Source organism: Manduca sexta, chromosome 22 (assembly GCF_014839805.1).
Source record: "Manduca sexta isolate Smith_Timp_Sample1 chromosome 22, JHU_Msex_v1.0, whole genome shotgun sequence".
Taxonomy (NCBI): Eukaryota; Metazoa; Arthropoda; class Insecta; order Lepidoptera; family Sphingidae; genus Manduca; species Manduca sexta.
Genome location: NC_051136.1, coordinates 13,431,501 through 13,448,712, shown reverse-complemented (window position 1 = coordinate 13,448,712; position 17,212 = coordinate 13,431,501). Strand labels below are relative to the sequence as shown.

Sequence of the window (17,212 nt, the reverse complement as noted above, 5' to 3'; positions counted from 1 at the left end):
TTTTTTATATATTGTAGGTCATTCATTATTTATGTAAAAAATAAAGAAAGTATTGTTAAATCTGTTTTGTAATTTATTTTATGTATAAATATTAATAGTAGCGTAGTAATAATGCTTTTTGCATTTTTTCAATTAATGCAAAAAGCATCATTACTCTTCTCTTTGGCTCTTTGCCTCGGATGAGAAAGTGCCATAGTGACACCCTGGTGACACTTGACAGTTGACAGTTAGGTATTCGTGAAAATGTTTTTAATTTTTACATAAATAAGATCATAATAATTTATAATATATACTCTTGCTTAAACTGTGAACTGATTAATTAGGTTAATTTGAAAGGCATTGTAAGGATTTCTTTGCCAATATGTACGCCGTGGAGAAGAAATTTGAAATAGAAATGAAGCTACGAAAGGTTTGATATATTGTGTTATCTGCAAAACATTATAGAATTTTTAGATTTACAGATAACTTTTAAACATATTAACGACTTTTATCTACACACATCATTATCAATGGTTTACTGGGTCGGGTATGTATTTTTGTGTAATGTATCCGCCCTCTTTTCTAGGAGATGACGAATATACAAGAGTTGAAAGCGGCGGCCAACCGCAGCTCGTCGCTGGCTAACGACGTGTGTAACGTGCTGGGTGCCTGCGAGCAGAGGCTGCAGCAGCTTGAGGCAGCGGTTCTGCCATTGTATGGGGACACAGCCAAGTTACAACACATACATCAGAGTGAGAGTTCTCTACAATATTCTGATTCAAATCCATTCATTTTAATAAAAACTAAAGGAAAAGGCTAATTTCTTAATTTTTAAATAAACATATCTTTACTATAACCTGGCAATGGTAGGAACCCAGTCAAGTGATTTGGTGTTTTTGTTTTTCAACTCTTTAAGTAGACCATAAAATTTCAAAATCCCTCAATTTTTTTTTGCTAAAATCTTATGCGTTTTTATTAATTTAAAGGTTGCATAAGACCTTCATCACTGAAAGGTTGGCTTAAGCAAGGTCAACATTTTCATATTCAAGTATAACTAGAAAAAGATTTTATGAATGCAGGATACCAATTCACATCAAATATTAAATATTATACTGAATCTTTAAATAGTTTTAATTTAACAATGTCGTAAATCGTTTTAATTCATAATTCTTTGATTATAATTATTGAATAAATTCGATAAGGGTTTATGGAAAATGAAATATTAACTTACAAGATGGAAATGTTCTGCAACTTGTTACCCAGACATGGAACGCACAGTAAAGGCCTTGGACCATGTGATAAATTACTACATGGTCACCAGGGAACTCGCTGACCTCATCCAGGCTGGACCACACACTGCTACCGTCGACTCACTGAATATTTATCTAGAGGTGAGATTTTGAAATTTTTTAATTAGATGTCTGAATTCTTGACTTGTTATTAATTATTATGATTGTGTTGTTTCAGGCTTTAGACAAATTATCAGACGCACAGACATACTTCAACAAGAATAATCCACAAAGTGTGGAATTGGAGAATATTGTTAGTATTTATTAATCAATTCATTTAGTTATTTATTAAATATCTTATACTAATGATATATCAAAACATAAATTATATTTTTAATCTGTTACTTGTTAAATTATTGCTTATTAATTCTTTGTCATCTCAAATTTTTACTTTTTTTTTCAACAGAATCAATTATATAACACTGGAGTGCTGAAGTTGGAGACAGCTTTTGAAGAGCTTTTGACTCGCAACACGAGACCTTTATCGCCCACGGCGCTTATGGACATGATCGCTTTGGAAGAGGGTGAGCTCAACAGCAAATATAATATTGAGATCTATTTACATTAGATTCCTTTTATTTTGCTACCTGAATATTAAGAAAAAAAGCATTTAATTGTGAAAATTATGTTGAGTTTTTTGTATAGAGCAATAAAAACCGTTTTTAGTTTCTTAACTATACAGGATGTTCATTTTAAAATTTTATGTTGTCATTATTATTAACATATTTACAATATTAACATTCCACATGTGTCATTGCAGATTCAAGTGCAGAGAGCGTTAGCGTGAGTGGTAGCGGCGTGGGTGCTAACGGCGCGGCGGGTGGAGGCGAGGCCCTGCGGGCGGCTGCTGCGTGGCTCAGCGCCGCGGGCAGGCCACCAACGGGCCCCCTAAAGGCTGCCAGATCGGCTGCTGCTGTTGCCTCCTTGGCAGCCTTCAGGGACCATCTGAGGGCGCGTTCGCTTGCCGCCTCACCACTTATGGTAAGAATACACACAAAAAGAATACATAACAGAATTATAGATTTAATAAATTAGCAAAGGATCCAGTAATTAAAAGTAAACAATATGCTAATATTGAATTATTTTTTCTATAGAGAGCGAAGAATATATTACATCGTTCAGACAGCAGCAACCAACGAAGGACAAGTAAAATACAAAAAGTGTAAGTGGAATTTTTTATTGTGTGGTTTAATTTTTTTTAAATAAGTGAATTTTTATATTAGGTCATATTTTGTTTTAGATTGGAGAGACGTGCGAACAAGATAATGTTGAAGGCGTCACAGACGCTGGAACAGTCTACTGGACTTGCTATTGGTCCTCGGAAATCTATAGTAGAAAGTAAGTATTGTTTATCGAAAAAAAAATATGATTGTTTGGGATTTTCTTATTTATTTTTATGGGATTTTTGATTAGTTTTTTTATTTATTGATTCCTATAGACTGCCGCGGTGGCATGGTTGAATTGAGCGCGGCGCTTGAGCGCTATGAGATACTCGGTTCGGATCCTGAGTCAAGCATACTGAATATATCTCAGAGTTTGGAATATATGTTCGTCGTCCAATATATCGTAGGCTCGCACCCCATCACATTATGTTGTACTTATGATAAAGATGTGATATGTTTATTTTAACTTTTAAATCAATAAAGCTTTTGTTATCTATACTATTATATGCAGCTGAAAAGTATGTTTGTTTGACGCGATAATCTTAGGAACCACTAGTTTGAGAAGAAAAAATATTTTAGTTTCGAAGTATCGAGGCAGGCTTTAAGCTATATAACATTATGCTATGACCAATAGAAGCGGAATATTAATGAAAAATGTTTCAAAAATGGGGAAATTAATTCTTAATGAGAGGTTTTGTCGCGTGCGCTGCTTAAAAGGTTAAAGTTACGCAACAATATGAATGATGAAAAAAAATATTTTAAAACCAAATCTCGAGTCGCACTTGCCTGTCTGTCTGTCTGAACGCGATAAACATAAATCTAGTCAACAGATTTCGATGAAATTTGGCGTCAATATAGATTGAGATCTTGGGAGGGATACAGGCTACTTTCGATCTCGGAAATATATATCGAGATTTTTATTCCGGAAAACTCTTTCACACGGGTGAGTCCGTGAGCTAAATCTAGTTTGAATATATAGTGTGTGTGCGTGTGTGCAGCGGGCGAGGAGTGCAGCAGCGAGGCGCTGGACGAGTGGGAGGCGGAGGTGGCGGGGTCGGTGGCGGCGGCGCTGTGCCGCCTGGCGCGGCGCGAGCAGCGCGCGCTGCTGGGGCTGGTGCCGCTGGCCGCGCTCGCGCCGCTGCTCGCCGCCGTGCTCGCCGACTGTGTGGCGCTGCTCGCCGCCGACCTCGAGCGCGTCACCGCGCGCAGCCGCCGCGCCGCGCAACGGTAACCACACCCACGCGTACTGCTCGCCGCTCTACTACCATTCATTATAATCCCCGTAATCATTAATTTATGAATTAATAAATGTTGCCAATTTTGCGTCCAATATTATTCACCCTTTTTTTTGCTAATAATAAAAATTCTTGGACCCGCGGTTATAATGAATTATTGTACGTAAAACTTGTCTACAAGTGTTATGCACGTGTGCAGTTGCGGTGCGTCTGCGCACGCGTGCTGGGGCGCGCTGGCCCGCCTGCAGCGCCTGCAGCCGGAGCTGGAGCGCGCGCTGACGCCCGCCTCGCCCGCGCCCTACGTGCACCTGCTCACCACCTGCCACCACGCGGTGAGTCACACGCTCGTCTGTGCTGTATATGTCCACTATATATGTAATAACGTCACGATGTTGGTGCCAGTGCGTGAAGTCGCTGGAGGACTGGGTGGAGGGCATCCGCAACGACACGGCGGCGGGGTCGGTGGACGGCACGGTGCACCAGCTCGCCCTCGCCGCGCTGGCGCACTGCCAGGCGCTCGCCTCACATCTGCAGACCGTCGGTGAGTCTCACGGGTATCGACAGCCATTATTACCTAAATTTAATATCTTTAATCATCACCACACTTATCATAATTAATGCATCGTCGAAGCAGATAACATTTGGTTTCATCATTATCATTATAAATATTGCAGATGTTTATTTTGATAAATGTTTGGTTTATTAGGTCCCGCGCTGGCCACAGAACCCTCGTACCAGCGTGCCGTGAGCCAGCTGCCCGCCACACACGACAGGAACGCCGCTATGCTCGCTGTTTATATGCGTAAGTCTGCTTCTAGTCATATCATATAGTACGGAAGAATTGATAAGAGGACGTCTTGATATGACACTGGTTCGTTTTAAAGTTTATTTTGTGAGGCTGTGCCTTCTGATCTTATGTATCGACTCTGGACATTTCAAATGCCATAAGGGTCATTTTATCGGAAGAACATTCTTTATACCATTTTACTGGAAATTATATTTCCATTTATCAGTATATTTAAAATTTTGATATCTTTTGAAATTAGTGAGCTAAGGTCTCAAATAAATTTTGTCGTAAATGATAAAAATGTAAAACTTTGAGTCTCATAGATCAAGTTTTGCATTCAAGTTTTATGTTACTTTATATTACATATGAGTTTTAAAAGCATGTTTAGGAAGCATCTAGATATTTTGTTTTTAGCTCTTCTGTAAAGTCGATGTTTGTGCTTGACATTTGTAATTTCCACCGTCGCACACTTCTACATATATAGGCTCTCTACACACTAGCATAGAGCTAGTATGTGTTTAGTCACTCACGACTACATTGTCTTTGGTATTGTACGTGGGTTATGGTTAGTGTTTGGTGTTCCTTAGTTTCCTATGTCTACAGTACAATAACTGCTAATTACCAATTATATTTGCCGATGCTACACAGAAAAATCTTAGATAATTGATATTCCAAAATGTTTATTGAACAAAAACGAATGTAATTTGTCTTTATCAAGCAGCATGCGTTGGCCCGAATTTGAAAAATAGCAATCTGATTCACTACGAAACGAATGTTGCATCTGTAATTTGTTTACAGGTAAAGTTCTGGCCCAGCTGAACTTCGCGCTGCGGAACAAGAGCGAGCAGTATCCGGACGCGTTGAAGGCGATATTTCTGTTGAACAATACGCTCTATTTGTTGCAGGTAAGATTACAATTTAATACTTCAATCATGTTTGGTAAAATTGTCGAAACAATTTTCGTCAATTAAAATAATATTATTGTTTCTTTTACTAGAAATAGTTAGCAGATTAATCATAGTTGGTATGTATTTATTAATGGCGATTATCAAGTGATTATTGTTTTAATTTTTTGACCAATTATACTAGGCCAGTTAACCTTTTGTGTGTGAAATTCCGTCTTTGTAGGTAGAGGGAAAAAAGAAGAATCAATATAATTATAGTCAATAATATGTCCTAGACAATATATTTTGTTATGTGCAAGTTATTTGTTGTATTTATCTTCTGTAATCGTCAATTGTAATTGTTGTGTAGGGCCTGCAGCGCACGGGCCTGTTGGACGTGCTGATGTTGGCGGAGCCCGACTGCGAGACTAACTACAGGGACATGATACAGGAGTACAAGAATGCTTATTTGCAGAGGTAACGGGAAATATACCCAACAATATGAGTTTGTATAGATTATATTACATTATCGATGTTGTGTCATCGATTATTATATATTCGATGTTTTTTGAAATTTATTATTAAATAATCGATTATTTATTTTTTATATGGATTAATTATATTTGTACAATATTGTAGATAAAATACAAACATTCTAGGGCATATTACAAATATAAAATCACTTACGAAGTTCCTAAAAGCCTCGTTTAGACGGATCAATTATTGCTAAGAATAATCATACGCAATTATTGTTCAAAAAGTTACCTCGTCAACATGTGCAATAGCGAGGCAATAGGGAACCGGCCTATGCTTGATTTTGTGCATTATTCTATTTGCTTTTAATACGAAAAAGAAGCACTTCTGCGAAAACTGCATAAAACTTGGTTAAAAAATGAGCGAGTAATTCATATTTAAAATATTGTAATGTGCAGAAGTGGGCGCGATGTGGGGATATCGCTTTATCTCTTTCTTACGCACGCGTCGTAATTCCCGATGACGTCACATGTGGGTATTTCGTCTCTTTTCTGTTACTTGTTAATTACCCCTTCCACCGAAATTCAAAGACTTATAACTTGTTGATTTTTCACCGGATTTTAATAATTTCTTTTGAGTTATAATTTATATTATGTAAATATTTGATAATTGTTAAGAACAAAAATGAATCCGGTACCCTATCCTCGCCTACGTTAACGTATCAATGTCTTTTGATAGATATTCCATAAACAATTATTGTTATCAAAGATTGCGTATGATTATTGCTAGCAATCATTGTTCCGTCGAAACGATGCTTTAGTTTTATTGATATTATATTTTATTACTTCGCAGTTGGAACAAACTGTTGTCATATTTGACGTTAGACGAGCCGCTCCCCGCCAAGCTCCGCGACAGGGACCGACAAATGCTCAAGGATAAGTTTGCGGTGAGTGCTACATAGCCCAGGTCTTTTAGAATTTGGTGGATATATTTAATTTTATTTTTATCTATATTTTTTGCGTAATATAAGTATCTATAAAGTAGAAATGGCGCATAGATTGATATTACTGTGAATTTAGGCGTTAAAGATGCAAGTTATTAGCTTTAGACAGTTATTGTCCATATGCGCACGTACAATTGTGTCTTTGTGTGTAATTAGTATTTGCGTCACGTCCATTGTTTGTTCGGGTATGTCAAAGTGACTTAATTCACATTATGGTAAGTGGATTACCATCCACAAAGACACAATTGCGGCCTGTTTGGCTGATAGAGGGCGGTAGTGTAGTGTTGTGCGCGTGCGCAGGCGTTCAACCGCGAGTGGGAGGAGGCGCGGCGCTGCCAGCGCGGCTACAGCGTGCCCGACGCGGAGCTGCGCGAGGGGCTCAAGCGCGACAACAAGCAGGCGCTGCTGCCGCCCTACACCGCCTTCTACAACGCGCACGCGCACCTGCCCTTCTCCAAGAACCTCGACAAGTACGTCAAGTACTCGCCGCTGCAGGTAAACTTATACAAGTACCAACAACAACTATATCAACCTGAATGTCATGATGGAAATGCAAAATGGTTCCTATGCAGCATAAGACGCTATGTTGGTCTTGCATGAACCTGCATTTTATAACCTACGAAGACTACCGAGCTACCTGATAGTAAGTAAAAATGTCCGAAGTACGATCAAGCTGCTCCCTATTACAAAAAATTGCTCTCGCTGAAATTCCCGTTCATAACACCTTTCGCACACCGACGCGACGAATCTCAGTAGCGACACAGCGGTAAATCTGTCCTACTTTAAGACAAATATTGCCTATGGTGCAACTCGCTCTAGCTTTCTGTGATTTCCTATAATTGCCTGTCTGTCTTTATAGTATCGATGTTACTCGCGATACTCTTTTCACACGAACGCATCGATATCATTTTAGTTTCGCCGCTAGGAGACAAACGATATAGTTTGTCTTTTTTTGACAGAAATCACGGCGAACGTGGAAACCAAAAATAACATTAATAAAATTAGACGTTATTCCGAAATAGATTTAATGTGGCATCCAGATTATAGGAATTAATAATATGAAAAAGAAATAGTATAGCGAAAAATGGAAAGAAATACAATTTATTTTTCTCTAAGTTTCTTTCTCTTTTGATTAATTTTAACCCATATCCTGTGTCATATACGTTACCAACCCAGCTATATTATCAAATATTAATAAATAATAAAGCGTTTTATGTTCCATGTTCACAGATTGCTACTCAGCTGGATGGGTATTTTGATGAAGCTGCATAATAGTACACAAGAAGAAATGCATACGGTTTATTAAAACGAAAATTATTATCATAGTCTAAGGGACGATTAATATCGAACGGTGCCTGTCGAAACGCAGAGCACTCTTTACAATGTGGTAAAGGAAATTGAACACTCTGTACAATACTTAAATTTCATATTGGTACGAGTGGGCCCGCGGACGCACGCGCACACGCACTAATGCGTTGCGACAAGCGCCGGTCGTGTTAACCTTCCTTAAGCGTTCAATAGCAGTGTTTTATAACTAAAAGCTGATGTAGCGTCTCTCCTTTTTACAAGACACTAAAAGCTTTAAATTGCATGGCATTGCACTTCGATTGTACCCTGAGACATCACATGTTGTCTCATATTCTTAATAAACATAACATTTAGTACATTGAAGACAGCATACATTAATGTTTGCACACTGCGGCTTAGCGACAGAAATAGAAGGAGATGGAAAAAGTATTCGATATATACCGAAAACTTAATCGATATATTTTGTCACTTTCATTATAATATATTTTATTTCTATACCATATTGAAGGAACCAAAATGAAATGTAACGGAACACCTTATTTTAAAATGAATTTCATGTTTGTATGTTTCGTTTCTCAATATAATGTGAAAGAGATAAAACAACGGTGCTGTTGAATGTTTGTTATTTATGCACGTAGCTATATAGGTACATCAGTTGTATAAAATGAAATAATTTATATAAATAAAATGTTTATTCCGCAATTAGTTTTTTTGTCTTCTTGCGTTTCCTTTTCGGCCACTGAAACAAAAAATACCAATTAATATCTCAATAGATAATGAAGATCCATTGTGTGTTGGAAATGGAAAAGTGGAGGAAATTAAAATTACTCTACATCGTTATAATGTCCACGCAATTACTATACATTAATTAACAAATGCAATACTTGAGATGAAATGATATTTGATATGAAAACAGGGTTATTTGAGACATTATGTTGATAAATATACTTGATTCTTTTAAATTACCATAAAAATATGTAGTTAGAATTCTAAATATAGCGCAAATCAATCAGATTTTTATCTTGTTTTAAAGGTAATTAAAAAAAAAATGGAGTGTATATGAATAACATGTATCGTTTTTGGAACGAAAAAAAATGGATAAAGATGATTTTTACCATAAATATAACAAATCTAAATAGTTAAATATAACTTACTATACCATATTCACGACACGAAAGTAAAATGTAAACAAAAAATACCTTTCCAAATAATTTAAAAGTTGGTAGATGTTTATTTTCATATTTTTTTTGTTTCATGAATAAGGTATAGTATAATAAACTCACAGTAACTATAACTAGGATGTCATTACCACACAGCAGTGTTCCTCGGCGCTCATATGTGAATATGTCGAAATATTCCGGCTACGAAATTACCAAATGGCGTTCGCCTCATTTCGTTGCGTATGGAAACTTTGCTTTAAATCTTTTGTAATTGCAATCAGAGCGTTGAAAACTTTACCAATTTGTACCTAAAATTGTGTTTGACAGGCATTTGACTCATCAAAATTGCTATTTTGATGGTTGTGATCTGTTTTGTTAAACCTAGCCTCCTTATTTATACGCCAACTTATCGCATGTGCTACACGATTACAGTTCATGACATCAAATCGACGGTGGTCAGGACCCTAGTATTGCCAAAAGATTTGAAGCATTTTCCCATGATTTACATTTTCGTGCAACCAACAAACATTAAGGGTGTATTTTTTTTACTTTTTTTTGTAAAATTATATATAGGTATTAATCAATTTTGAAAACTCACTACCCAAAATTATTATTGTTTATTTTATAATGAGAAAAAAAAATTTTTTTTTGCCGCTTTTATATTTTGTTTTTTTTTTTTTTTTTTTATCACCTCTATTGGCTAAGTTTGAATTACAATATTTGTTGGTAGCACCGTGTCGTTTAGAAATACGAAGGTGTGTTGTTACTTGGTGGGCGTGTGCTCGCGGTGCCTCCCGGCGGAGCGACAACACACAAACGACTGTAAGAGGTGGGGCGCGAGTCCCTACGGCGTATGACGTAAAGCGGAGGTACCTTGCGATGCGTGCCGCTCTGCGCTCCCGCATCCAACTAACAAACAGAACACCAATGTCAAACAGTTAGTCCAGACTTTCACCTTCGTTCGTAGTTGCCCTGTTGGGATATTGGTTATATAGAATTATGTGATGTTAAAAGCAAAAAAACATATAAGAAATTTTTTTTTTTAGAGCAACATGTATATATTATTTTATGAGAGGTTTATTTCTGTAAATGGTAACACTTTAAGCACGTCGATGTGCCGTGACAAGGGAACGTGTTAACTAACATAATTATATGAAACATTCATAACAATATCAAAGGGCCAGATCAAAGGTTTTGTGACGATGAAGTCACCATTACACATTTTTTTATTGTTCCCTCGCGAAGTTTCTTTGCTTTCAATATCTAACAAAGGATCCTATATAACAAATATCCTAATTCCTCATAATTCGACGTCCACAGTTGATTATCACTTACAAACTCATTTGAGTCACTGATGACCCGCCTTCGTGTTGAGAACAAAATGTCGATAAATCGTACAAACGTAGCGACTAGTGATGGGACATACCCTGATGGCTTGCGGCGGGGTCTTTTGCCGCGTCACCGGCTTCTTAGGCTCCTTGGCAACTTGACTCTCGTAAGGGGTGAAAGCACACGGCAGGATTCTACGATACCTGCGAGGTGAATGGCAAAAATATAAGTATAAAAACACTAGTTATGTTCGATAAAATTGAAAAAAAAAATAAAAAAATAAAATCATAGTTGGACTCAGGTATGTGAATTAGTTCTGGAGTATAATTATTATATAAAAATTACAATACATTTACATCGGCATTTGTATTTTTTGTAATGTGTAATTTTTTTTTATTATATAGTTTTAAGAAATCTGCATGTTACGTATTTTTTTTTTCATCTGTAACATTTATATCATCCACCATATAAAATAATCTTTTTAAATAACTCACCCTGTATAACGTCAGCGTTAATAAACATAATTGAAACACAATTTTACTTTTTTATATATTTCTGATCTAAATAATAGAAATCGTTGCTGTCCTATCAAAATGTAATGTTTGGATACCTTAAAAAAAATGCAAACGGTCATATTATGTTTTCAATCTGTTTTTCAGGATATTATGGTTGAATAGACACAGGAAAATTATGCCCATTTTGAAAAAAAAAAATCTTTTTATTATAAAAAAAAAATGTGTTTCCTGAATCAGGGTATTTTAACATAAAACATTTTGATATGACAGCGACGATAAATTGAAACCAGAATGAAACCAATCGTGTCCCTGCTGATAGCTTCCCAACCGTGGTGAGTAGAGTACTGACTTGTGGTAGGGCAGCAGGGTGGGCTCCAGCACGGGCGGGGCGCGGACCCCGCGCGCCTCGTCGTCGCTCGCGGCGGCCAGCCACGCCAGCGCCGCGCCGCCCTGCGCCGCGCCGCGGGGGCTCAGCAGCAACGCGTTCGCGCCGTGACGCGACTACAATGTCATGCGTACACACACAAAAATACATATTTTTTACTTGCTTTATCTCGGTTCCATAATACTAGCTAAGAAGGATTCGAGTCTACTACTCATTTATAATTTACAGTTGTTTTTTAAACTTACAATTTTCAAAGCTTGACCTCAAAAGAAGAACTATCATAATATTCCCGAAACAATAATGAAATATGTATTAAGAATGGGGAAAAGAAAATTACTTACACCATTATTTTAACCGATTCTAGACAGTTTTAACTTCTTGGCCAGAAGCAACTTTGCTTTTCAATGTAGTTGTTTCTTAATAAATAGTCCGTGTTACCTCATGCAGCAACACGTAGTGTCCAGGCAACAAGCCGCTGAGCTGCGCGAGGCACGCATACACGATGTGGGCCACGTCCCCCTCCACGCCGGGGGGGAGGGACGGCTGCTCCACGCTTATTATGTCCCCAGAGTCGCTGTCCACGCGGACTGCACGAATTGAAAACAAAAATTCAATAATTAGATAAAAAAACTGATTTAGGACGTACAGGAGCGCAGTATGGAACAGATTCATGGTTGAAATACCTATATAAGTCTTAAATCATGCACACTCCAACCAAAGTAAGAAAAATTACAATGTAGCTAGTGGTAATTGTGAGACCTATTTGATGTCACAGGATGATAAGCGCAATGTAGAGCGCAAGAAGTATTAAATAATAAAAATGATCTATGACGGACGAAATGAAAGGATGTAAGATCTGTAACAGCCACAATGTCAACTACGTTATTTTGTTGACAATTCTTGTGCGTTCCGTCTCCACACCGAAGCACGCCCTGCACGGAGGGACATTATGTCGCGGCCCTAGGCACACAGTTAAGTGTGTGCATGGTTGCAATTCACATTGAGCCATATGTGGGCTCATTTCTTGGCCTTCTCCCCTCCCCATTCCATGAGGATTCCTTCTCCTTCCCCCACCGTTCCTTCCCCATATATTCCCTCCCGATTTTCCTCCAGGGGCCGGCAGTCGCTAAGCCAGTGGATTCCAGTATCTCATATGCAGGTTTCCTCCAGTGTAGACTGTGAGGTCAGATACACAAAAACCCGTACCGTTAAGAAGCGTAGCGTCCTCTCTAAGCATGAGCGCGAGTGCCATGGCCCTGATCCTGCTCTGGGAGAGCTGGCTCGCGCCGAGGTCTGCTTGGTACTCTATCGTGGGCTCCAACACCACTTCCTGAGTGCGGTTCTGTAACAATATAATGTTACTTAGTTTTTTTTAAATAAATCTAGATATTTTGTGTTCCTTTTGTATCACTATACTTCGGCATTCTATTTCGTTCGACGAATTCGGACATGTTATATGAAATTGCAAATAATATAGCAGCACCATAAACACCATTTTTCAATAAACGATCCCAATCTCAATCTTCAATCCGATTCCGAGAATGAACTAACCAAATAACTCATTTGTAAGCATGTCAAAAATCTGATTGGTTCGTTTATGAGATAGATCGAAATAAGCGTTTGGCATCATTTACTAAACATGACGGTTAGTGAAATTACAATTACAAAATTAACCAAACCAAGCCAATTACAAAAAAAGAAAAATCTTGCAAATATATCGGACAACTTCAATCGTTTAATATAAGGATTGAGCTATCTTTAAATCTGTACTAGAACTGAACTAGATTATTCCTTTGCTCAGCAATGGACTCTATGCGCGTGATGATAATGATGATCATGAATTAAACTAATTGCACTGTTTATGTCCAAGGTCCTATTGCCAACTAAGGTATATTCTAACCCTCACCTTAGTTTTGTGCGAGCAATGCACGATGATGTCGTATGTTTCGTGGCTGTTCTTTTTCTTCAACAACCATTTCCTGAATGATCGTGGCGGCGGTTTCTCAAATATTGAGTCTGAAATAAATTAAATTATAATTATAATAATACATTATAAGAATTTTTGTCTGTATGTGTGTACACGCATCTCGTAAAAACTACTGCATGGAATTGAATGCAGTTTTTACCGATGTATTGCTAGAGGTTTAATAAAGTACAGACTCCGATTCATCTCGGGCCAATATAGCACAACTTTTATCCCGAAAAATTTACGCGGGCATACCTAGTAATTATATAAAACTTCGAAGTATGGACAAAAGTTGTGTCCGAATCAAAATAAAATCTTGCTTTACCTAAAAAATACTTTTCGCTTGTAATTAGCATAAACAGTTACGAGTATTTAAAATTTAATAATCATGATAATTTACCTTTACAAGAACACGTATAGATTCCAAAATTCGGCATATCGCTTGACCTCGTCTGCCGCTTCTCTTTCTCAACGGGAGTGCTCTCTTCCTTCTTCCGTTTTGGAGTGTTCTTCGCATAAACCGGTGTAATGACGCTGTCTTGGTCACACGTGTCTTCGTCCATCGACATTACGTAATCTGTAAAAATACAGTAGAATCTATAGTGAAACACTGGGAGAGTGTGAGTTGAAGTCGGCCATTGATGGATATAATAGTTGGTAAACAACTTGAACACAGCGTGGTGGCGGATTTTATTTGTACACAGGGCTTTTTTGTGGGGACAGCCAGTGCTCCGAAAGGAAATATCGAAAAACTTGTCATTACTTTACTTGCAAAGTGAACATCGACCGCGTAAAATAAATTATCTATAAAATTACTTACAGCATTTACAAGTGATAAAACACGATAAATTGACTTATAGTAGAGTGACTCAAGTGGTGAAGTGTTGGTGACTATCTGGTTTAAATGCATCAAAAGTTATTACCGAATTAATACTTGGTGACCCTGCCATATCTCAAGTTCATAAAAACTTCATAAAAAAGGCGCTACACTACTATATTTTATCCATTAAATAATTGAAAAACCAAGAACTACAAAACAATTGTGAAATAAAGTGTTTAAACCTGTGTTAATTTTGAATTAAAAAACTGTGAAATTTTTAAATATTGACGCCGTAATAACTGTCATTTTAGCGTCATATTCATTTTGGAATAAAAACGGGCAATTAATACAAAACTTCGTTAACCTGTTGTAGTAGCAGTCAGCGCATTTCGATTGGTTACGACTTCAAGCCACGAGTGCGTGTGTTCGAGACCAGCAAATATTCTAATTTTTTATTTGTTATTATATTTTTTTATTTTTCATTCTTTTTTTGTGAATATTGAAAATAAAAAGAAAAAGAATTAAAAAATGTTGAAAAGGATAGCCAAATGTGATCGGTGCAAAAACAACATACTTAGGCGCGAATTTATGATTTGCTCACGTTGTAAACAAAAACTGGATCTTGCATGTGCTAATGTTTCCTTCACTAGATTTTCTATAATGGAGGAGAATAGAAGGAAGAGTTGGAGGTGCAAAGCTTGCATTAGTAGCATCCAACGACCCAAAATTATGTCAAGCTCGCCATGTTCTACTAAGTCCATACCAAATATTAACAAAAAAGAATCATCACCATCTCCTTGTACCAGTTATGAAACGCCTTCGAATAATGTAACAATACGGCGAGGTAAGAATATTCTTCCTAGACGAACAATTTGATTATAATTTACTTGCTGATGATGCCAGTGTCAACAGTACCACGTTACTGGAGGATACACCGCGGAGCTTATCAAATTCAAGCAATTCGAAAGAAGACGCAGAACTTCGTGATGAAATAAACCTTCTACGTACTAAACTTTCAAGAGCTCAAGCCGAAATTAAAAACCTGAACCTATTAATTAGCCGTCTCACGAATGACCAGCAATGTAAAAACTTAGAAGAAATGAATACAACATCTTGTAATGAAATCTCTATCAAAACAATTGAAACCAAGAATAATTTATCTGATCGAGAGACTACATTAAAACTGAACTCAAGAGAAAAATATGATATAAAAAATGACACAGAAGAGAGGGGGGAAGCTGCTACTATAAACTGTGGGAAAGACCCCCTAGCAAAAACACTGCACATTCACTTACAGCCACGTGTACTCGCATTAAACTCCACAAACCAAACAAAACAAAACAGAATCTTTATTGTGGGCGACCAAACTACACGGAATATGGCTTCTAAGCTAATTCATCTAAGATCTTCATACAAAATCCAAAACAGTACACCGTCACTGGAAGAAGTTATCCTGAAGCATCCACAGAACAAATAATACAGTGTTCGGAATAACGCATGAAAATTTCGACGTAGATGACTGGCTAATTCTATGTGTAGGTTCAAACGATTCCAATCCTGTGAAACTGGGTGTTGAGCTCTCTGCTCTACTAAAAACACGACAAACCAAAAATTTTAATAACTAGCGTGTTAAATAATTCATTTCTTAATGTAAACAAACTAAACTTAAGTATTAAGACATTATTGAGATGCTTTCCCTCTAATGTATGTTATGTCAACCTAAGTTCGAGCGTGTTTGATAATAATGACAAATATATTTATACAAAAATTAATAACAAAATTGATACCATTGATTACGATAAATATTACACAGTTAGCAATAAAAAATTACATACTAGCATTACCAAAGATACACCAGTAAAAATACCAAAAGAAATCTTAAAGCCGGGAACTATTCCTTTTATTTTACAAAAGCTAAGCCAGATGCAATAGCTAATAAAGCAAGTATAATGACACACAAAAAGAGTTTAACAATACGCCTCGTCGAGGCACCATTCCATATTATTTCAAACCCGATAATGTCAGACAGTCTGTAGAAACCATTAACAATCAGCCCTTTCGTAATTAATAACGAAAATATATTCTGCTTACTACATCAAAATATAGAAGGTCTTTTAAACAAAATCGATGAAATAGATATAACAATAACAGAGCTTTGTGGCGTTAATAAAAAAATTAATGCCATATGTCTTAGTGAGACTTTTGTAGAAAAGGGGTGCGAAAATAATATTCGATTACCAGGTTATCAATTGGTAGCTTCCTTCTGTCGACCAAAACAAAGGCGAGGGGGTACGTGCATTTTACCAAAGAAAAGGCTTTTAGAATATAAAACTATAGATATTTTAAGTCGACTCGCGTCTTCATTTCATTTTGAATGTTGTGGAATAGAAATTACAATACATAAAATAATTATCATCTGCATATATAGAACACCTAACAGTGATATTCCTACATTTTTTGCCAAATTGAATGAACTTCTATCTTATCTCACAAATAATCGTTGTAAGAAAAATATAATAATTTGTGGGGATTGGAATATAGATATTTTACAAGCAACTAGTAAGGCACGTGAACTTAGAGAAGTATTACACAATTATAATATAAACATGCACATCAATACTCCAACAAGGAAAAACTCTTGCATAGACCAGATCGCAAGTAACATAAAAGAGGTCCAAAGTGAAGTATGCAAATTGGCTCTCTCTGATCATGAAACGGGGCAACTAATATATTTTTCGCATTCAGAATATCTGCGTAATATACCATATTGGTTAGATTTAAGTAGAGATTATAATGAAGATAATGTAGAAAAATTCCAGAATTGCTTATCTAAGCTTCATTTTCCGAGGTCTATAACGAGACCACATTAAATCAAGCATTTAATATACTTCATGATTTAATTATCCTTTTCCATG

At 36.8% G+C, this 17,212-nt stretch overlaps 2 protein-coding genes across 2 annotated transcripts in view; one reads left to right on the top strand and one right to left on the bottom strand.

Annotated features, from left to right (window-relative positions):
• The first annotated feature begins 201 nt into the window (after positions 1–201).
• Positions 202–8,824, top strand: LOC115442003 (exocyst complex component 7). The gene is made up of 17 exons (XM_030166950.2): positions 202–409; positions 566–731; positions 1,243–1,370; positions 1,447–1,521; positions 1,675–1,792; positions 2,029–2,249; positions 2,363–2,430; positions 2,509–2,606; positions 3,430–3,658; positions 3,866–3,998; positions 4,069–4,207; positions 4,373–4,468; positions 5,252–5,358; positions 5,708–5,814; positions 6,664–6,757; positions 7,115–7,309; positions 8,045–8,824. Exons 1-17 carry the CDS (start codon positions 362–364, stop codon positions 8,084–8,086), a joined length of 2,064 nt encoding a protein of 687 aa, XP_030022810.2. The 5' UTR covers positions 202–361; the 3' UTR covers positions 8,087–8,824.
• LOC115442002 overlaps positions 8,732–17,212 on the bottom strand; it is a gene marked incomplete in the record, with an annotated part of 15,864 nt that continues 7,383 nt past the window's right edge. The window contains 8 exon segments of the mRNA XM_037441378.1: positions 8,732–8,861; positions 10,156–10,191; positions 10,709–10,814; positions 11,476–11,627; positions 11,950–12,098; positions 12,718–12,853; positions 13,418–13,527; positions 13,878–14,054. Of these exon segments, the coding sequence (XP_037297275.1) occupies positions 8,814–8,861; positions 10,156–10,191; positions 10,709–10,814; positions 11,476–11,627; positions 11,950–12,098; positions 12,718–12,853; positions 13,418–13,527; positions 13,878–14,054 (914 nt within the window).

Excerpts from the sequence above, each read along its gene's own strand:
- LOC115442003 (XM_030166950.2), top strand. The coding sequence starts at position 362 with ATGTACGCCGTGGAGAAGAAATTTGAAATAGAAATGAAGCTACGAAAG. Across the intron at positions 4,208-4,372 it reads CTCACATCTGCAGACCGTCG|GTCCCGCGCTGGCCACAGAA; the intron begins GTGAGTCTCACG and ends TTGGTTTATTAG. Across the intron at positions 7,310-8,044 it reads TCAAGTACTCGCCGCTGCAG|ATTGCTACTCAGCTGGATGG; the intron begins GTAAACTTATAC and ends CCATGTTCACAG.